This window comes from Serinus canaria, chromosome W (genome assembly GCF_022539315.1).
Source record: "Serinus canaria isolate serCan28SL12 chromosome W, serCan2020, whole genome shotgun sequence".
Classification (NCBI taxonomy): Eukaryota; Metazoa; Chordata; class Aves; order Passeriformes; family Fringillidae; genus Serinus; species Serinus canaria.
In genome coordinates, this window is record NC_066342.1 from 14,257,384 (window position 1) to 14,279,468 (window position 22,085).

General features: G+C 44.9%; 1 protein-coding gene across 1 annotated transcript in view; it reads right to left on the reverse strand.

Annotated features, from left to right (window-relative positions):
* LOC127060961 (F-BAR domain only protein 2-like) overlaps nucleotides 1-22,085 on the reverse strand; it is a 259,614-nt gene that overhangs the window by 34,489 nt on the left and 203,040 nt on the right. The window contains exons 15-16 of the mRNA XM_050986304.1: nucleotides 9,687-9,790; nucleotides 4,092-4,218 (exon numbers count right to left, since the gene is read on the reverse strand). Coding sequence (XP_050842261.1) covers nucleotides 4,092-4,218; nucleotides 9,687-9,790 — 231 coding nt within the window. The remainder of the gene's footprint in view (nucleotides 1-4,091; nucleotides 4,219-9,686; nucleotides 9,791-22,085) is intronic.

Genomic DNA, 22,085 nt, shown 5'->3' on the forward strand with positions numbered 1-22,085 from the left:
TCCAGAGTTGTTGGCTCAACCTCCATAGGTTTTTCAGTCAATGCAAGGCAGTCATGCTTTTTTCCTCCTCAGCAAGTGTTCCCCTTTCATTTATGACTATTGAGTCTTCATCCTCACAGAGTTCACAAGCAGCTCAAGAATCTCAAATCCCTGTTCCTCAGCCAGGACCAAGGGCAACTCCAGGAATGTCAACATTCCCTGGAAATGAAGTGGGCACAGCTCAGCAGGGGATGCAGATGCTATTGATGCCGGTGAGTGTCACCGATATGTTTTATGAAAAATTCTTTCCTTAGGATTTTTCCCCTCCTGAGAACTGAGAGGCCTCAGAACAAACTGTAAACAATTCTTATCTGCTGCTGTGGAATGCAACAGGGGAAAGCTCTGATTGGCCTCCTCATGCTGTTTCCAATTAAGAGCCAATCACAGTTCACCTGTCTGCCGGTCTCGGTCTGGGAGAAGACCTTTCTTATACATTCTTTTCTATTCTTAGCTTAGCCTTGTAGTGAAATCCTTCGCTCTATTCTTTTAGTATAGTTTTTATATATTACCTATCATATGATAATAAATCAAGCCTTCTGATAAATGGAGTCAACTTTCTCGTCTCTTCCCTCATCCTGGAACCCCTGTGGATGAGGTAACAGGTGAGTCCCAAAATGGGGGAGACTGCAGCATGGCAGCAGCCATAACAGTTGGCTCCACTCTACAGGCAAGTGCCCAAGGAGACACAGGTACCCACAGCACAGACACCTCCAATGATAGATTGGGCAGATATTAGGATGAAACTAGCAAAAGAAAGAAATTACCCTATGACTGGCACAGGAGACATTGCAATGCCTGTGAATTATGATGCACAGGGCCAGAACCCGAGATGGGAGCGATTAGATCATGAGGTAGTCAAAGATCTAATCAAGGCCATCAGAGATAATGGACTGGGATCTTCATATTTTAAACAGCTTTTAAAAGGCAATTTCAATATATATGACTTAACACCATATGATCTCAGGTCTCTTGTGTCAATGATTCTCACAGACACACAAGCCCTTGTGTGGGACACAAGATGGAGTAGAGCTCTCGGTGAGCTGAGAGCCAGATATCAAGGCAGACCCAATGCAACTCTCACCATGGCACAGCTAGCAGGTGATCCTCCTGAGGACAACCCAGCACAACAAGCACAAAGACTTCCACGAGAGGTGTTGAATGACATCAAGGAAGCAGTGCGGAAGGCAATTTTGCAAGTTGCAGCATCAGGAACTCAAGATACCATGTACACAGACATCAGCCAAGGAGCTTCAGAATCTTTCTCTTCATTCACAGATTGACTCACGCAAGCAGTGGACAGACAAGTGGCTGAAGAGGCAGTCAAACCACATCTACGTAAAAGCTTCGCGTTTGCCAATGCTAACCAGGAATGCAAACGAGTCATCAGTGCAATCCTAGGCCAACCCTCTCTGGCGGAGATGGTGGAAGCGTGCAGCAAGGTGGGAACACCTCAACATGTTGCATCCATCGTGGAGGAACGGTTGGAGGAACGGATGGAGAGAATGTTCAAAGCACACAGTGAAAACTTCAAAAGGGTTTTCGCAAACTTTCAAAAGAGCAACAGTTCTGGAAGACAATGCTACAAGTGCGGGGCTTCATGTTTCGGTTGAACAAAGCTTTATACGAGTTGAATTTTCTAAACGTCTCTTTCCAATATATCTGTCATTTTTTGTTTTTTTTACTCTTCTACTGTGTATTACTGAATTCCAATTCTTTTTCATGAGAAAAGTGAGAAAGCACCAGGCCTTTGCCCAAGATGCAGAAAAAAGGGAAATCAATGCAAATCAATATTATTCCAAATATGATGTAGATGGAAATCTTCTATTGTGAAAAATGCCTCCCAGGGAGGGAAACTACCATATAAAGATAAAAGTATTAGTAATGATTCAATTACCAAAAATGTCTCTGAAGACAGAGCATTTGGGAAACACCAATCAAATCCTATCTGTGGGATCATCAACTGATTCTCCAATGGTTCTGAGTTTTAGGGATTTTTGGTATTGAGTTTGTAACCTTTGTTATTTTTGGTTTTTATAAGTAATAATGATAAATAATGATTGTTGTTAATGTTATATGAATATTTTAAAAAGGTTGTCTTAACCCCTTCAAACACTTCCTGTTGATAAGTTGATTATATAATGAGAATTCTCAGACTTTTGTGATAAGAATTATTATCAAGGTATTGTTGTAGTATTCACAGACGGCTTTCATGTGTTTCACTATCTCTTTGTGTGATCATCTACAAGACACGTGTCTCTTCAGGATATTGTCTTTTTATTTCTTAACTACTCATATGTTTTTGGGTTTCTTTTAAATCCAGATTGCCAGTTTTGTGGTTTTCTTCAGTTATTATTACAGAGGTACTCCAGCAGAGAGTTCAAGAGGTTTGCTGTGTTTGAAGAATCTCTATCCTGAAAGAAACTTTGGAGGGATTCAATTATTTGATGGTTTGATTGGTTTTTAACCCTAAGGTTTCTTATTCATAACTGTTATTTTTAAGAGTCTTGTTTTAAAATGTGTTAAGTGATATCCATCAATTAAAATTTGGGCTCTGGCCAAGCCCTAGCTCTACTTGAATGGAGTGATTGACAATCAGCCCAGATGTTTTCTGCATCAAAAAGTATTCAAGTCCTTTTGACTTGGCAATTTGACCATATATGACAGCTGAGCCTGTTTTCAGAGGGAGTTTGGAGAAACATGAATCCGGACATGAATTCTCCAGTTTTCTGTTGTTTTAAGGTTTATCAGCTGTCGCAGACTCAGGGATGACAGTTCAGTGTTGTAATGCTTGGTAATTGTATGATTTTGTATGTGTTATTGATTATGTGTATTATTTGATTGATTCCTAACTACTGTTATCTTACATTTCTCTATGCAATATTGCATAGAGACTGAAACAGAACTGATCAATGTTTTATTTTCACATAAGGACCCATTCTTCACCTCCGGGATTTTGAGAAAATCCTCCAGTGCCTACGGGGATGTAGATTTATTTGTGTTTTAACAGGTACAAAGTCCAGGTGGATTTCAGTGAAGAATGTGAAACTCTATCAAGTGCAAAAAAACGCTGACCACTCCACAAGCAGAGAAGAAGACACACAGACATGGACTGCACAGAGATTCCAACCCTTGTGCTTTGCCCACAGAAGATTGTGGACTTTGGGTTTCTTCATTGGTGTGGGAATCAGTGATGTTGTAAAACTTTTGTTAAATGATAGCTTTTTATATTTTAGTAGAGCTTGTAATTCTTCTGCTCCTTTTGCCATGCCTTTTTCAGTGCATGAACAGGGCTGCAAAATAGGTGTTCTTGGTGCAAACAGGAGGAGGAGACCTGAGCATTAATGCAAGAGTCTAAGTTTACTTGGAACTAAAGTGGCAATAGTGTTCAGGAATGAAATACTTCAAATCTACTACAGAAACAAGTTAAAATGTTCCCCCACAAGTAATCCCCCTCTCCTGTCCCACAAAAAAAATTAGTGGCAGCACAGGAAGACTGATTTGCTTTTCATATTCATCTTTATTATTTGGTTGGTTGTTTTGCTTTCAGTAAACACCTCTGTTTAGCTTATAATACTTCACTAACTTGAAGAAAAAGATGCATTAGTTTAATTTCTTTGGAAATTGCAATTACAGGATAACGAACAAAGTTAAAATAACAACATAAAAATAACTCAGTTTTGGAACATTTATATTAATTCAAATTTATCAGTATCCCAAAATATTTCTGTACACCTACAATAACATCTTCTGAACAATACATAACATTGTGTTTGATGAATAGACAGCATACCAAATCCAAATTAAGGAAATATTTTAATTTTAAAAAATATTTCACTAGAGAACATACCATAATTGGATCCATGGTCTAATCTAGCCAAATCCACTGTCTTGTCTCTCATGTCATTTAGAAGCAGGTATTGCAAAGAATGCTTGAAGTACCTAGACTGAATTCACATATGGAACAGCTAACTCCAAGAAATGGTGTTTCTAACAGGTAGAACTCAGTGGCATAATGTTACCATTTCTAAAATTAATTAAAATTGTTAACTTACCAACTGTAGGTGTGTTTGCTGCACTGAGGGAAGCAGAAGATATTGAGGAAATGCTCTCTGCATGTGCCAAGGGAGCTGCAGGTGGTGGACTTGAGTTAGAGGTCAGTGGAGGGCTGAATGGCCTAGGCTTAAACACGAGAGATCACAAGGGTATTACAGAGACAGAAAGTGATTTTAAAAAGATGAAAAAAATCTGTAAATAGCCCTTCATTTCTTTCCCCCATCAATTTTACAGTGTTTCTCAACATCTTTCTTTTAATGCTTTATCTATCCTAGTTTTAGTGTAAAACAGAGCACCCACATTTTCTATGGGAATGAATCCCATTATTTCAGAACTTATCATTATTAATTTTTTGCCTGGCTAGGTAAATCTAATGTATTTGATTATGTAACAGCCTGACAGTAATTGTGCTGTAACACAGTAGCAGAACCTAACCCTATAGCCCTGTGGACGCGTGCAGCAAATGTGGATTTTCAGACCTAAAGGAGAGCTACTAACAAAATGGAAGTGAGCCCAGCAGAGGGCAACTAAAATAGCTGAGGACTGGAGGACATGAGAGAGAGGGAGAGGCTGAAGGAGGACCTAAGTTTGTTCAGCCTGAAGAAGAGAAATTTAGGAAGGGATACACTAGCAGTCTTTCACAATCTACAAAGAAGATGGAGCCAGGCTCTATTCAGAGGTGCAAGTGCTATAAGAAAGGAAATTTCAGCTGAACACAGGGAAAAAAATTCCTTCTTGTAACCTTGTGGTTAAGGCCTGGGACAAGTTGTCCAAAGAGGTTGTGAGATCTCCCTCCGTGAAGATTTTCAAAACTCAGCATATCTCTGACCAACCTGATGCAATTTTGAAGTTGGCCCTTCTCTGAGCAGGAGATTGGTCTAGAGATCTTCCTTCCTCCCTAAATCTGTGGATAGTTTTATAACCCATTTAACTGTTAAGGTATTAAAATAACTAATGAACAATTTGCAATTAACCTATCTAAAAGGTACTGGAACTCCTGAAGCATCTGCTTTGTTTGGGTAATTTTATTTTTTTTTTGGTTCTATCACACTTGTCACTGAGTATATGATTTTTATATAGACTTTGAGAATTGTAAAAGGACACGACATATAATGAAGACAACTTGCAATCTTCCACTTATATCCAGATAATAGCTAATTTCCAACACATGTAAATTTTTGCAGAATCATACTTTATAGCAGAACTGTGTTGATTTGGCACAGCCTGGTTTTTTTTTGATTTTTTGGTAGCAGGGGAGTGCCACAGAAGTTGCTTCTGTGAGAAGCTGCTAGAAGCTTCCACCATGTCCGACAGAGCCGATCTCTGATGGCTCTGAAGATGGACATGCTGCTGGCTCAATTAGAGAGATTGGTAACTCCTCTGTGATGACATATTTAAGAAGAAAATCAAAACAGTGCACACGCAGTTTTTTCCAGGGGTGGCGATGCCACCAACATCTCAGTGTGGTCCATGGTGAGCCTTGCCTGCCTGGCTGCCCCTAGCTAGCTATGATGCAGGTAGAAGGGCAGGGGCAGCAGCACCCTGCATGAAGAGAGATGTTAAATATTGCCAGCACTGCAGCCGCCACTACTGCCCACGTGGTGGCAATGGTGATAGTAGGGCCTTGGAAAAATGCTAAGATAAAACTCAGAAATGTTAAGCCTTGTGTTTTACCTGCGTAAGTAGTATAATTACTAGATGTGATGATTGTTTAGTAATTAAAATAATTATTGTATAATCATAAGAAGAACAATGAGAAACTGTATGTTCCTAGTCTAAGGTGGCTATGCTTGGCTGAAATCTATGTATACTATAGAACAATGTAAGTTTAATAATTAACATGAAAGTTATATAACAGTAGAATATAAAAACATGTTCATCCCGAACTTATGTCGGAGTCAGATTTGGGTTTGTACCCCTGACACCCAGAGCTCTTCAATAAAAGCACCTGCATATAATCATTTCTCGTGATTATGTGTTCCTGAACACTAACAATGGGGCCACCTGGCCAGCAGCGGAAACATGATGAGCAACTCCCTGACACGGAACCTAGATGAGGTCAACCTCTCGGTGCTGTGGGATCCTGCAAGAATCTTTCTATTGGTGGAACTTGTTTGCAATGGTACCTATGGGCAGCAGTTTTCTTCTAGTCAGAGAAGAGGAGGAAGTGAGGGCATATGAGGGAAACAACATGGCAGTACCAAGGTCAGTGGTAAAAGAAGGGGAGGAGGTGCTCCAAGCGCCAGAGCTGAGATTCCTCTGCAGGCCGTGGTGAGAACTATGGTAAAGTAAGCTGTGCCCCTGCAGTCCATGAAGTCCACAGGGGATGCAGAGATCCACTCGCAGCCCATGAGAGAAGTACTCATGCTGGAGCAGGTGGATGCTGGAGAAAGCTATGATCCAGTGGGAGAGCTGAATAGAGAGAGAGGGCCCTTGTTTCCAAACTAGAGCAGCCTATCCTTAGGGGACTGCACCCTGTGGATGAGTGACCCACGCTGCAGCAGTTTTGGAAAGACTGTTTGCCTGTGGGAAGGACTCACATTGCAGCAATTTTGGCAGGACTGCTGCTTATGAGATTGGAGCCATGCTGGAGAAGTTCACAGAGAGCTGTCTCCAGTGGGAGGGACCCCATGGCACAGCAGAGGAAAGACTTCTCTCCCTGAGCAAACAAAAAAAGGTCTTGGGTGACAAACTGAACAAAACCCCCATGCCCTGTCTCCCTGCACTGTCAGTGGAAAAGAGGGAGGGGCTGGGAGGGAAAAAAGGTGTTTCAAAGGCTTATTTTACTTCTCATTATGCTGCTCTGACTTTGTTAACAATAAATTTACATTACACCTTTAAATTTTAACCTGTTTTGCCCTTGGAATGTTTTCTCCCAATCCTCATCTCAACTCATGAGCCCTTAGTTAATTTTTTTTTTCCCTCTCCTCTGCCCAACTGAAAGCAGAGGAGAGTGAGTGAACGGCATTCGTGGGTGCCCGGTGTTTGGCCAGTGTCAAACCATGACAAGAACAATACCAGCTAAATTTTTCTCTTTAATTCTGATGATATCAAGAACAGATTTCTTGGTCTAAGAGCAATTACTACAATGTTATATTGAAATTAGAAAATAATCTCAAAATGAACTCTACTCTGACCTTATACCATAAGAGAAAAGCAAAAGAGTTAGACAATGTTTCAGTTTTGTTAATGCATAAGACCAGATTTTTTTTCCATAATGAGAATATGGTGAAAATATCTTGCTACTCTGAAAGACATAAGAGGATCTTACCACAGTAAAATTTTACCAAGTCAGTAAGTCAAATGAAACCCAAAGAATCATAATATTCATAGAAGAGATTAAGCATGGCTTGGCCAGATATGCTGTCTGGCTACTTGCATTCTTTGCCACATTCCTTATCAGCAGATGGACCTGCACTGCAAGGAGCGAGCAGAGATTAAGGTGGCGTGCAATCTCTCACTAGCCAGATGGGCAGCTGCTGCAATCTGCCACCTCCCTTCTCTACCAACCAGCACCAAGGACAGGGTGAAGTCACAGCAGGGCTACTTGTGTCAACACATGACTGATAAAGATCTACTCAATCCCATTCATTCCCCAAAACTTTGGTGATGTCACTAAATCAATTGAGTTTTGTTTATAATTTCACTAGTATTTCATATTTTGAAAATTTTAATCCTACACATATGCTATCCTTTAATTTTCAAGCTATTGATTTGTTCAATTAAAAATATTCTGCTGATGCAAAATTTATGGTTTGGACCTTTCAAGTTCAGTAAAAAAATATTTTGTTATAGTAGCATGTTTATTGTGAACAACTTCATGCCTATCCAGCAATAGTGAAAATCTGAGTATGTGATTCCCTGAACATTGTCTAGAAAGTAACTCCACTGTAACAGTGTGTTGTAGTTTAACCCCAGCTGGCAACTGAGTACCATGCAGCTGCTCCCTCACCTCCCTGCCCCCAATGGGGAGGAGAATCAGAAAGGAAAGATAAGCTTCATGGGTTGAGATAAGAATGTATTGGATTTGTGTGACAAGGTTTTGATTGTGGGGGGCTACAGGGATGGCTTCTGTCAGAAGCCGCTAGAAGGTTCCCCCATGTCTGGCACAGCCAATGCCAGTCAGCTCCAAGAGGGACCTGCTGCTGGCTAAGGCCAAGCCAATCAGAGATATTAGTAACGGCTCTGGAGTAACATATTTAAGAAGGGGAAAAGTTATTGAGCTGAAGAAAATTGCAGACAGAGAAGAGAGGGGTGAGAATATGTGAGAGGAACAACTCTGCAGACACCAAGATCAGTGCAGAAGAAGGGAGAGGAGGTGCTCCAGACACCAGAGCAGAGATTCCCCTGCAGTCCATAGTAAAGACCATGGTGACGCAGCTGTGCCCCTGCAGCCTGTGGAGGTCAATGGTGGTGCAGAGATCCACCCTGAGCCCATGGAGGAGACTCATACTGGAGCAGGTGGATGCCAGAAGGAAGCTGTTACTGTGTGGGAAGCCTGCACTTAAACAGACTCCTGGCAGTAACCTGTGGACCCATGGAGAGAGGAACCCACACTGGAGCAGGTTTGCTGGCTGGATTTGTGACCCTGTGGGGGACCCAAGACTGGAGTAGGCTGTGCCTGAAGGAGTGCATCCTGTGGAAAGAGACCCATGCTGGAGCAGAGGAAGGAGTTCTCCCTCTGAGGAGGAAGGAGAAACAGAAAGAACACGTGATGAACTAACTGTAACCCTCATTGCCCATCCCTCTGTGCTGCTAGGGGGGAGAAGGTAGAGATTCAGGGATAAAGTTAAGCCCAGGAAGGAGGGAGGGGTGGGGGAAAGGTGTTTTTAAGATTTGTTTTACTTCTCATTATCCTGCTCTGGTTTTGATTGGTAATACATTCAACTACTTTCATGAAGTTGAGTCTGTTTTTCCCATGACGGTAATCAGTGGATGATCTGTCCCCATCCTCATCTCAAGTCTATTCCCATCCAGTTGAGGAGGGGAGCGATAGAGCGGCTTTGGTGGGCACCTGGCATCCAACCAGGGTCAACCCAACACAAAAAACAATTTAATAATTGAAAGAAAAAAAAAGACAAAACAAATATAATAATAATAATAGCATTAGTAATAATAATAGTAAGACGAGAGGAGAGAGTAACAGAAGCCAAGAGAAACAAGTGATACAGAATACAGTTGATAACCACCCAGTAACTGATGCCCAGCACATCCCCAAGCTGTGTTTGGCCCCTCCTAGCCAACTCCCCCCAGTTTATATACTGGGCATGATGTTCTATAGTGTGGAATATTCCTTTGACCAGTTCAGGTCAGCTGTCCCAGCTGTGCTCCCTCACAGTTTCTTGTGCAGCTCCTCACTGGCAGAGCATGAGACACTGAAAAGCCCTTGTCTCAGGGTAAGCACTGCTCAGCAACAACCAAAACCATCAGTGTGTTATCAGCCTTATTCTCATACTGAATCCAAAACACAGCACTGTACCAGCTACTGAGAAGAAAATGAACTCTTATCCCAGCCAAAACCAGGGCACAGTGTAAATGATATATCTGAAATTGAGTACAATGGAGAATTAAAAAACCCAACAATGAATACATACTGTTTCATTAATTCCACTAAGTTTCCCTGTAGACACTTTTGGTGTTGAAGCAGGCCTTGGAGGGGGTACAATGGTGCCTACAGAAAGAGGATTTGTGGGCTTTGCTGAAACAAAGCAAATTTAAAAAAATAGTATTAGTAAGCTCACACTGAACATAAATATGTACTCACTTAAACAGAATAACTGGAAATTATGCTTCTATTAAAAGTTCCTGTTTTACAAGCCTCATTTTGTAAAATTTACCACTAATCATAAATGTTTTTAAAATAGGGATGTGTGCTATCTGGCAAAGTGACTCTAAAAATGACATCATGGGCTTTCTCATTCCTCTTGAATGATTTTATACAAACTATTTGCAGAGGTTTGTATGTAAAAAGATGGTTTTACCTGAGTTCCCTTTTGTGTATAGTCTATATGGATTCACAATATAGGACAATTTTTCATGTCTAACAACAAATTGATAATTCAGTGGAAATTCATATTTGGTCCTGGCTGACAGTGGCATAACTGCATCAAATTATACCCTCTGAAATTCCACTGACTTCAATAAGTATACATCAGTATAAAAGATAAATTACTCTGTTGATTGCAAGAACATAGTAATTGCATATTATCTCTTAACCAAACTATGAGAAGTAAAAAGCAGTTAAAAAAATACTGCTCTTTTGTAACCTAACAGACACAACTTATAGATGATGGCAATAGTACAAAAATGCCACTTTTACATAGTGGCTTTTCTGAATAGAACCATAATTCAAAACAAATGTTAGATGCCACCTAATGAGTATGCCAGATCTAAAATTAATTTCAAAATAGACTGAAACCCTAATATATGATTATGCCATTGCAGTACATCTTATAATTTCCTTTAAATTTTTCTGGATGGTTCTTCTTTAATCAAATCAGTTAATATAATTTTAAAATGTAACTTTTAAGTATGAAATTTTCTCAAGCATTCAGCATAACTCTGCTGTCATTCAAGCATTAGAGCTTCATCACTGACTTGGGAAGAAACAAATTAGGCTAATACTGACCACATCTACCTTAAGAGTTGCAAAGTCAAATGTCCCCAAGTAAATTCCTATTGAATGCAAGGTGCCCCCGATGCAGGGAATGATTGGCATCTGACTCCATGATTCAGAATGCTGAACAATTGCTTTATTAACACTATACTATATTACATTAATATTATATTATAACTATATTATATTAAAGAGATACTAAAAAGATACTGAAGAAAAACCCGTAACTGTCTGAGACAGCCAGGACACAGCTTTGACCCAATTGGCCAAGGAATCAAAACAATCCTCAGCAGAATCTAATTGACAAATCACTTCAGGTAAACAATCTTCCTCACACATTCCACATGTACAAAAACAACAGGAGCAGCAAGTAGAGATATGAATTTTTTTTTCTTCTTCTCTCTGTGCTTCTCCAGGAAAAATCCTGGGAGAGAGAATTATGTCTCTATCTGTTCAGAGAATGTGAATATCACAAATTTCCTTCTGAAACATCAGTCCTTTCTTTGAAATTTGTCTTATGCCCAGGAAGACAATGCATACTAAACATTAAGTAGTCTGCTGCAGTACCACAGGTATTCAGTGAGTTATGGCCCACTTGCCCAAAGGCACTTTTCCTTCGCCCTATAAGTATGTAGCATTACCACAATATCATCCGCGCTTCAAAACACTGTGTGTTAAAAAGTTTCAAATTGAAATTAACTTTATTTAATCTGAAAACATCTATACATTCCTGTTTCTACAAAAGCAAAGCTCTCAACATTTAAGAAAAAGCAATGCTTTTAATTAAATGGTTTGAATTTTTCTTATTTCAAGCTGAATATTTATTTCATTGTCCTAACTTTAAATGAAGTTGGTGGTAACAAGCAGTTTAATATATTTTTAGAAAGACTCATAGAATCATTTAGGTTGCAAAAGACCTCCAAGATCATCAAGTCCAACCATTAACCTAGAACTGCCAAGTCCACTACTAAACCATGTCCCCAAGTACCATATCTACACAGCTTTAAATTCCTCCAGGGATGATGACTCCAGAACTGGCCTGAGCAGCCTGTTCCAATGCTTGAGAACCCTTTCAGTGAAGAAATTTTTCCTAATATCTGGCCTAAACCTCCTCTGGTGCAACTTGAGGCCATTTCTTCTCATCTTGGGAGAAGAGACCTACCCCCACCAGATCCCTCTCCGGAGCCTTTCTACCCTCCAGCAGATGAACACTCTCACCCAACTTGGTGTGGTCTGAAAACTTGCTGAGGGTGCACTTGGTCCCCTTGTCCAAATCATCAATAGAGATATTAAACAGAACCAGCCCCAATAATGAGCCCTGGGGAACCCCACTAGTGACCAGCCACCAACTGGATGTAGCACCATTCACCACCAGCAGAGCACACCTGTCCAAGCCATGAACCACAGCTTTTGCAGGAGAATGCCATGGGACATAGTATCAAAGGCTTTAGTAAAGTCTAGGTAGACAACATCCCCAGCCTTTCCATCATCCACCAGGTGGGTCACCTGGTCATAGAAGGAGATCAGGTTGGTCAAGCAGGTCCTGCCTTTCCTTAACCCATGCTGGCTGGGCCTCATCCCCATGTTGTCCTGCACCTGTCACTTGATGACACTCAAGATGATCTGCTCCAAAACCTTCCCCTGCACTGAGGTCAGAATGACAGGCCTGTAGTTTCCTGGATCCTCCTTACAACCCTTCTTGTAGATGGGCTTCACATTTACTAAATTCCAGTCAACTGGGACCTCCCTGGTTGACCAGGATTGCTGATAAATGATTGAAAGTCACTCAGTGAGCACTTCAACCATCTCCCTCAGTACTCTTGGGTGGATCTCATCCTGCCTCATAGACCTGTGGGTGTCTAACTGGTGTAGCAGGTCACTGACCATTTCCTCATAGATTATAGGAGCCGCATTCTGTTCCCCATCCCTGTCTTCCAGTCTTCCAGCTCAGGTGGTGGGTACCCTGACAACAATTGGTCTTACTATTATATATATATATATATATAAAATATTTATCTTTAAATATGTTACAAATGTGGATCAAGTAGCCAATAACCTTATCTGAATACCTAAGTGAGGAAGAGACAATCAAATGAATTCCATAAGCTACATTTGTTATAAAACATAACTTTTAAGGAATATGAAGTAGAAGAATAAGTTGCACTCAAAACCCTAACAGTTACATAGCAATGTTGGTTGCTACTAAGGGGACATTACTAAAGCCAAGAAGAATTAGCACTAGTTGAACATAATTCTATTGATATATCTATTCTTTCTCACGCTTCTTCAATCTGTATGAGCAGGTAGAGATGAAAAATGAAAGCCATGACTGTGAACAGAGAATCTATAATAATTTCTGGAAAAGGAAATACCCAGCTAAAAGAAACAGTGACTACTTCCTTTCTCATGCACATGAGAGAACAAGTCTCTACATTAAGACAGTAGGGACTAGAAAATAGACATGCTATAGGCAGACTGAAGAGATCTATGAAACAGTGTCTGCTACTGTTAGCAAATAGTAGATTCCACCTTAAATCCCCTGAGATAATCAACATAAATAATTTAATTGTATAATTTTGGTAAGCAGGTTCTAACATAGCATTATCTGCGGTAATCCGTGTTTTTCCTGGGCCTTATATGAGTCCAATCTGGCTAGCTTAAGACTCCAGCCCACACGGACCCGCATAGATGAAGGTAAAAGACGAGAGGCGCTCTTCTCCACGTGGGTGCAAGTATCCTGTTTATTGGCTTGGGGCAGGACACAGGTGATGGGTCACCCAGGTACAAAAGAGGGGTTGGAACTCTCACACAGGAGGTTTTATACCCTAGGGGGTGAGGGGCGGGGGAGAGAGAACTGGAGCCAATGGGATGCCACTGGGGAGGGGCGAAGTACCTGTGGGACAGACCAGGTGTGTATAACGGCGGGGGGGGGTGTGTGAGGGGGAGACCATGTGATGAGGGAGGGGGAAAACCCATCACCAGTGCAACAACTAAATAAGCTATTTAGTGCAATACAACACCTCCACCTTTTCTGTTAACTAAAATTGAAAGGAGATTTGTTAGACTATTTGTGCTACTGATTATAAATTTGTCCATCACCCCGAGAGTCTCCAGTCCTTGAACAGTCCTCAGATTCTTGCTTGACTTGTCCGATCAGGCTTTTTACTTCTCGGAGGGCTGCGTGGATGTTGGTTGATTTTGATGCTAGGTTCATGCAGCACAGTCCTGTTGGAGCGTCTGTGCCAGGGTCACCCAGATGTTTTGGCGTGGCTGAGGAACGATCCACGCAGCTGTCAGACTGCTCAGCGCGAACAGGATCACAACTCGAACATGGCTTTTCGTGAGGTTAGGTGGAAGGTAGATTTCCTGTTCTACAAAGGAAAGCAGACAATTTTTTAAAGAAAATACATACAAGTTCATGGGTCAGCCGGAATGCAGCTGACTTTTCTATGATGATTTTTCTTTATTTTTCTGGCAGTGTCTTCTCTTGGAGGCAACAGCTGCTTGCTTCTCATCCCCGTCTGCTGGAGCTGGATTTTTAGGGACGAAAGGTTTTACCCACTTTTGGGGTATCCATCGAGGGCCTGAGGGGGTGGATACACATGCATAACCACGCCCCCAGGTGACGAGCTCATAAGGACCCTTGGTTGTCCAAGTTTCTGGGTCCTTAATGAGAACTGGTGGACGCTGTGACAACTTAAACCGGTTGTTATTAATAAAATGACGTATTACTGGAGGATTAATGTTTTCAAATGAACAATTCAGAAAATTGATGGTAAACAGGGCTTTGAAGAGCTTTTGTTGTGGAGTCATCTACACTGCAGAATTTCCCTGCCTAGCCAGGACTTCTTTGAGTGTATGGTGGGCACGTTTGATCACAGCTTGACCTGTGGGGGAGTGCGGAATGCCTGTCTTATGCTCCACTCCCCACTGCTGGACAAACTCCAGGAACTCCTTGGAGGCATACGCTGGGCCATTGTCAGTCTTGATCTACCTAGGGACCCCCAATACTGAAAAGGCTTGCAGCAAGTGTTGTTTAGCATGCGCAGCCCTTTCCCCTGTGTGGGCAGAGGCATAAACTGCACCCGAGTATGTATCTATGCTGACGTGTATGTATTTCATGCGACCGAAACTGGGAATGTGTGTGATGTCTGTCTGCCGCACTTCACAGCTGCCAAGGCCTCGGAGGTAAACCCCAACACCCAGGGATGGCACTGCCTGAAGCTGGCAATTGGGACAGGTGGCCACAATGGCTCGATCCTGACTTCGTGTTAGCTGGACTTGGCGGATTAGACCTGGAATATTTTGATGGTATTGTTGGTGACTTAGTTTTGCCTGTTGAAAGATATCTGGAAGGCGTGCCATTTCTGCTGGAGCTGCAAGGGAATCTGCTTTGTGATTACCTTCTGCGATCTCGCCTGGCAAATCAGTGTGTGACCTCACGTGCATCACATAGAAAGGGTGCTCCCGCTGTGAAACCAAATAAATTAGTTTTGAGAGCAACCTGTGGAGATGCTCATCCTCAATGTCCTTGAGAACTGCCTGCTCCACCCTGGACACTACTCCCGCCACGTAGGCCGAATCGGTAACCAAATTAATTGGCTCCGAAAACTTCTCAAAGGCTCTCACGACTACGGCCAGTTCAGCAATCTGGGGCGACCCCTCCACAAACTCAACATCAGCTTCCCAGTGCTGGGTCTGGGGATTTCTCCAAGTCATCACCGACTTGTGGGATGCTCCAGATGCATCAGTGAACACTGTAAGCGCCTTGAGTGGCCTAAGACTCCTTTTGTCAGGAGCAATGAGGTGGATCTCCTCGTTGAACAGCTTGTGTGACGGGGCCTGGACTGACACCTGTCCACTGTAGCTGTCCAGGGATAGCTGGAGACTGGCATTGTTCTGGAGCAGGTCATTGAACATTTTCTTTGTCAACTTCTCAGGAGAGCCCTTTCCCTCTTTAGCAAGATGGACTGGAAGGTGAATGCACTCAAAGTTACAACCGGCCAGCTCATGCAATCTTAACCTGGCCTTCCAGATCAGCTGAGCTATCAGCTCCTGTGGCTGTGTGATGGTTTTGGATCTCTGACAGGAGAGGAAAACCCATTCTATGATTAGAAGTGGATCTTTTTGTACTTCAAACCACTGGAATATCAATCCGTGTATGTGTGGTAACTTCCCCAAAACAATGAATTCGAAAGGCAGCTCGGGCTTATAACGATGAGCCTGCCTCTCAGCCAAAGCCTTCTGAACTTTTTGGAGGGCGGTTTTTGCCTCTGGGGTCAGTTCCCTGGGAGAGACTAGCTCTCTCTCTCCCTTCAGTAAATTGAGAAGGGGAGCTAGGTCCCTGTTAGTGAGACCCAGCCAAGGCCTGACCCAGTTTAAAGACCCACACAAGGAATGGAGATCTGCTAGGGTTTTGGGATCACTCTTAATTTCCAATTTCTGTGGAACAATGGTCTGCGCAGTGATTTGCAAGCCCAGGTAGTTCCAAGGTGGCATCCTCTGAACCTTGTTTTCCTGCAATTGAAATCCAGCAGAGGTTAAAACTTTAACCACTAGGTCAAGTGTGTCTTGGAGTATTATGTCATCGGGGGCACACACAAGCACATCATCCATGTAGTGTAGGATGATTGCCTCTTTTTTCTGGGTGCTCACTGGGGACAGCAATGAAGCCACGTACCACTGGCAGATGGATGGACTGCATTTCATTCCCTGTGGCAATACTTCCCAGTGGTAGCGCTTCACTGGGGCTTTTCGATTGGTGGTAGGAACCGAAAAGGCAAACCTTGGAGCATCTTCTATGTGTAGAGGAATATGGAAGAAACAGTCCTTGATGTCTAGGACAGCCAATTGCCAATTTTGGGGAAGCATCGCTGGGGAGGGCATCCCTGCTTGGAGAGACCCCATGTCCACAATTCTTTTGTTTATTTCTCTTAAATCTTGGAGGAGCCGCCACTTATCCTTCCCTGGCTTTTTTATTACAAAGACTGGGGAATTCCAGCAGCTAGATGTCTCTTCAATGTGTCCTTTAGCTAATTGTTCTTCCACTAGCTCCTCGAGCGCCTTTATCTTTTTATTACTGAATGGCCACTGTTTTACCCAGACTGGATCATCATTCAGCCATGTTAACTTGTGGGCGAGGTGCTCCACAGTGGCCGCTTTTAAAAATCCTGGGGTGTCTTAGGAATGACCAGTTTGACTCCCCACTGGGACATGGTGTCTCTACCCCACAAGGGAGCTTTGTAATTAGTAACAAATGGACGGACATTGGGCAATTTTCTGTCTGGTCCCTCAATTTGCAGGATGCTTTTTGATATCTTTGCCAATGTGACTCCTCCTACACCTTGGATTTGGCCAGCCACGGGCTGCAAATCCCAATGGGACGGCCACAACCTTTCGGGTATGATTGTCACATCTGCCCCTGTGTCAAGCAACCCTTCCACGTGGAGATGTTCTGTTCCACGCTTCAGGTTGCATCCCATTATGGGTTTGTGCTCACCAACCACTATTACAGCGGTTCTCTGGGGTCCCAGGATGAGGGAAGAGACGAGACAGTAGACTCCATGCATCAGAAGGCTTGATTTATTATGATATGATATATAAGATATAAAAACTATACTAAAAGAATAAAGAGAATGATTTCACTACAAGGCTATGCTAAGAATAGAAAAGAATGTGTAAACTGAAGTCTTCTCAGCCCGAGACGGGCCGAACAGGTGAATTGTGATAGGCTCTCAACTGGAAACAGTCCGACGGGGCCAATCAGAGATTTTCCCGTGGCATTCCACAGCAGCAGATAAGAATTGTTTACAGTCCGTTCCTGAGGCTTCTCAGCTCTCAGGAGAGGAAAATTCCTAAGTTAAGGATTTTTCATAAACTATGTCAGTGACAAACCACTTCTGCCCATTATACACCAGGTGCATTGTCTTCTACTGAAATGTCTGCTGGGACAGGAATGGCCTGGGCGATGATTTGCCCCTTGGCCAAAAAGAAGGGTGGCTGTGGACAACGCGCCAGGAGAATGAGGTGAGGTATGCCCCCTTTGATGGTCATGGGAGCCACCTCAATCTCCATGGGTGTGTGTGCAGTGTCCCCAATAACAAAGTACTCACTGTCCAATTTTGTGCAATCTTTTGTCAAGTTCTGCAAGTCCTCAGGTAGGCCCACTCCAATGACCACCCACTGGGTAGACCTGAAAGCAAAAGCTTTGATGGCCACGAGCTTGAAACGCTTGTGAGACCACCAGATTTTATCCTGTTAATGGCAATGTTGTTTTGCCGCATCCCACTTCCCTTCCTCCCCCCTTTCTGTTTTGAGGGAGGTTTTCCCTTTAGGGAAGCCCGCCGCATTTATGTCGTGGCGCTGGGCGGGTTCCCGCTGGCTTCGGAGTTTTTTGGTGTGAAGGGTATCTTTTGTTGCTGGTTTTGAGGGCAGTCCTGGGCAAAGTGTCCTGGTTTTTTGCATATGAAACAAATGACATGTTGAAGTTGTTCTGGTGACATCTGTCGCCTCCTGACTCCTGGAGATACAGCTGCCACCGTCTCTGGGTTTGTTGGCCTTGACCACGCCCCCCATGCAGCAAACAGTTCCGCCTTCCTAGCACAGGCTTCGATCATCTCTGCTAGTGTAGGCGGGCGGTTGAGAGGCAGTCCCAGGAGCACCCTGGTGCAGACTTCATTGGCATTCCTCTGTGCCATCTCTTTCACTATTTCCATTTGTGTCTTGGGGTCCCATATTTGTCTCTCAACCTGTGCACGGAGTCGGTCGACAAACTGCAAGAAACTTTCTGAAGGAGACTGTTTAATGTCAAGAAAACTACTGCTAGGTTCAACAGTTGGTAGGTGGTTAAACGCCGTGTATGCAGCTTTTGAAACCTTATCTAGAATGAGTTTGGACAACACCCGAGCTTGGTCCTCAGGCTTATCCCACTCCCCCTCGCCGCATTAATGTTCATAAGTAATGTTATTGTTTTCTAAATCTTTGGAACCCTGAGGGGTTTGTTTGAGTTCCCCCACGAGATCTCTGAGAGATCTCTTCCAGGAGCTTTCCCATAGATCAAACTCTGACTGGGTAAGCAGGCACCGGAAAAGATCTACTATATCAGTAGGAACAAATTCAAGGGATGTTAATGTAGCTCTCATCATGCTTCTAAAAATTTCACTATTTCTTCCAAATTCTAATTGACTTTTGCATAACTCGCGCTTTGTATGATATGAGAAGGGCTGATAGGTTCTAGGACCCGCCCTACCACCTGTGTATTGAACAGAGGCTACCAAGGGGATCGCTTCTTCCTCCCGGTTTTTGACTCCGGGGTTTCCCTTTTCAGCCCCACCCCCGTGGGACCCGGCAGGGAGACCACCCCGTCCCCAAGCCCCACTCCCATGGGAACTGGGAAGGGGACCACCCCCTCCCTCAGCCGCACTGTCTTGGTAAGCAGGCAGGGAAACACCCTTCACCCCACCCCCATGGGGAATTGGAGAGGGTACACTCCCTGCCTCTGTCCCCCCCACCCCGCTGCCTTGGTAACTAGGAAGGGGGGACACCCCCTCCCCCGGCCCTATCCCCGTGGAAACCAGGCAAGGGCCGACCCCCCCAGCCCTCGGCCCCACCCCCCCAGCCCTCGTCCCCACCCTCTTGGGACCCAGGCAAGGGGGCGTGGGAAACAGGCAGGGAGACGGGGCAACCGTGGGAACCAGGGGTGGGGTCACCAGTTGAGGTAATGGGGGGCGGGGAAACAACGGGAGGGGGAGGAGCGTCCAAGGGTAGGAAAGGGTTGTGAGACCGGAAGGGGTTGGGGACAGGAGAGCAAAAGGGATTGTGGGAAGAGGAAGGGTAAGTGGAGGGCTGAAACACGTGGATGCCGCCATTTTGGGCTCCGGCCATGCGGTCAGCAGCATCCTGAATGCCAGCCATGTGGTCGCAGCCAGTTTAGGAAGTGGGGGGGTGAGAACGCGAATTCGGGGTAACAGAAGTTGGGTTAGAGGGGTACACTTAAGGTGCTCTGTCAGCCTGCGCACAACTACCAGGGTACTGAGAGAGAGGTGGGAGGCCAGGGAAGCAGTGGCAGTGCCAGTTACCTTGAAATTGCCGGATAGCCTCGCTTGACTTTCTCAGTTCAGGGGCAGAGGGAGTGGGAGGAGCTGCAGGAGGGGAGACTTGTGCTGGCCGTCCTTTAGAATCCCTCTTTAGGACTGCTTTCCGAATCACCAGGAACACAGGAAAAAACTGAGACACTGTCCCATCTCCCTGTTCCGCTTTTGCTGTTAACAAGTTTCCTATTTTGTCCCAGGTGTGGGAGAACTAGGGAAATAGTGTGGGGAAGATTTCGGGCTGTACGCGTAGTTAGGAAGCCCCCTCCTCACCCTGCAGTCAGACCCTTGCTCCACACCTGGCCGCTCCCAGCCAGACATGAGTAAGGGAAGTGACACAGGCTGCCCAAGCCATAAGTACCCCTGAGACCCTGCAAAAAATGCCATTTCACTGTCCGCCACATTGGTGTCTGTAGCAGTGGACAAAGTGACCCTGTCGGTTTGGGTCACCATGCCTGTGTCCGGAACCAGGCCACCACGCCGAAGCCGCAAAATTTGGTACCGAAACCCCGGGAACCAACACCGGGGTCCGGGGATCTCCTGGATAGGGACCGGCGGCTGCACAGCTGGACTAGTGCAGCGGGGGGGACGCCCCCGGACCAGCGAGGGACATGGAAGCAATAGCGAAGGTCGTAACGCAGATACACGCTCAGTGGGGGTAGATTGTAAGTTTAAAGATCTATGTCTCGCTATACTGAGACTCATTAAATTGGGGGCAATAGATAGCCCCATGGATATTCTCCACTCGGAGAAATGGGATAATTGTACTAAGATTCTCGCCCAGGAAACCATGTCCTCTGGCTCAGGAAAGGCTCTTAAGTCATGGGGCAGAGTTGTGCAAGCTCTGCAAAAGGCTAGGGAAGAGCAGGACACCTGGCGTGCAGCGAAAGCGTGGCTGCTGGCCATGCTGCAGTTAGGGGTGTGCGCGGCAACGCAGACCGCAGAGGACTTAGAGCAGACCGGCGGCGAGAAGCCACGAACGCCGGACCCCCCCCAGCAAACCGGCTTACCATCAGAAGGAGGGGAGGATGCACGGTCGTTTTGGCAGGGGCTCGCGGAGGAGGCGTGGGTGGCGGCGAAATTGCCGAACCCGGAAGGGGTGGATAAAAGCGCACCACCCTCATATGCGTTCGAAAATGGCACCGAAGCGCGTGTTCAGGGCGGAAATGAAGGCGCGGCGGGCGGAAGTGGAGTCAGCCCGCTTAACAACGCATGCGCGTGCGAGCAGGAGGATGGGGGGGCCCCCCGCGCAGGAGCGTATGTCCAATCAGAGCGCTCAGTTCACATTAGGTCCTTATAGGGCAAGGACCTCCCCCCGCAGGAGGCGGGGGGACCCCAGGGGGAGGGAACGGCAGACCCCCGCAAGAAGGGGCGGGGTCGGAGCCCAAGAAAAAGGCAGAGCAGCCCGGAATTGTCCGAGCAGTCCACTTCCGACTGGGACACGGACTCTAGCTCCGAACTCGGGAGGGGATCGGGGCGTTCTGATTCAGACTCGAGTTATAACAGAAGAAGGGCAGCGGCTCATAAGACAACTAACCACAGCGCTCCTACATGGGTAAAGGGGATACCAGAGAAAGATCGAACTCTGCTAACAGACTGCCGAAAAATAAAAATAGCGTGTGCTGAATGGACTGCATCGGTAAAACTGGTGTTTCCGGTCCGTGTGGGGGGACCCGGCGGAAACCAAAGGACCTATTCCCCGGTAAACCCGAAAGACGTGCAGGCAATTATTAAAGCGATCGCGGATAGGGGTATTAATTCTGCCATGGTTTCAACACTTATCGATGGCGTTTTAGGGGGGGACGACATGTTGCCTTTTGACATTAAGCAGACTTGCCGAATAATTTTTGACGGGGCAGGGATGATTGTTTTTAAACAGGAGTGGGAAGATAACTGTATTAAACAGCTAGCCCTGATAACAGGGGCAGACCAACCACTGCACGGCTCCAGCATACAGAGGCTAATGGGCACAGACCCCACTATGATCACCCCTCAGGCACAAGCAGAGAGCATGCGAGCACACGAGGTTATGACGACGACCCGTGCCGCCCGAGAATCCATCCGTGTTGCCTCCAAAATAATAGCCAAACCGTCACCTTGGGCCACAATAAAGCAGAGTGAGAGTGAAAGTTTCACTCACTTTGTGGACCGTCTGCAGGCAGCCTTGGACGCCTCGACATTACCCTCAGAGGCAAAAGGTCCAGTGCTGGCAGAGTGCCTACGCCAACAATGTAACTCAGCCACCAAGGACATTTTAAGATCACTGCCGCAGGGGTCTAGTATAGCTG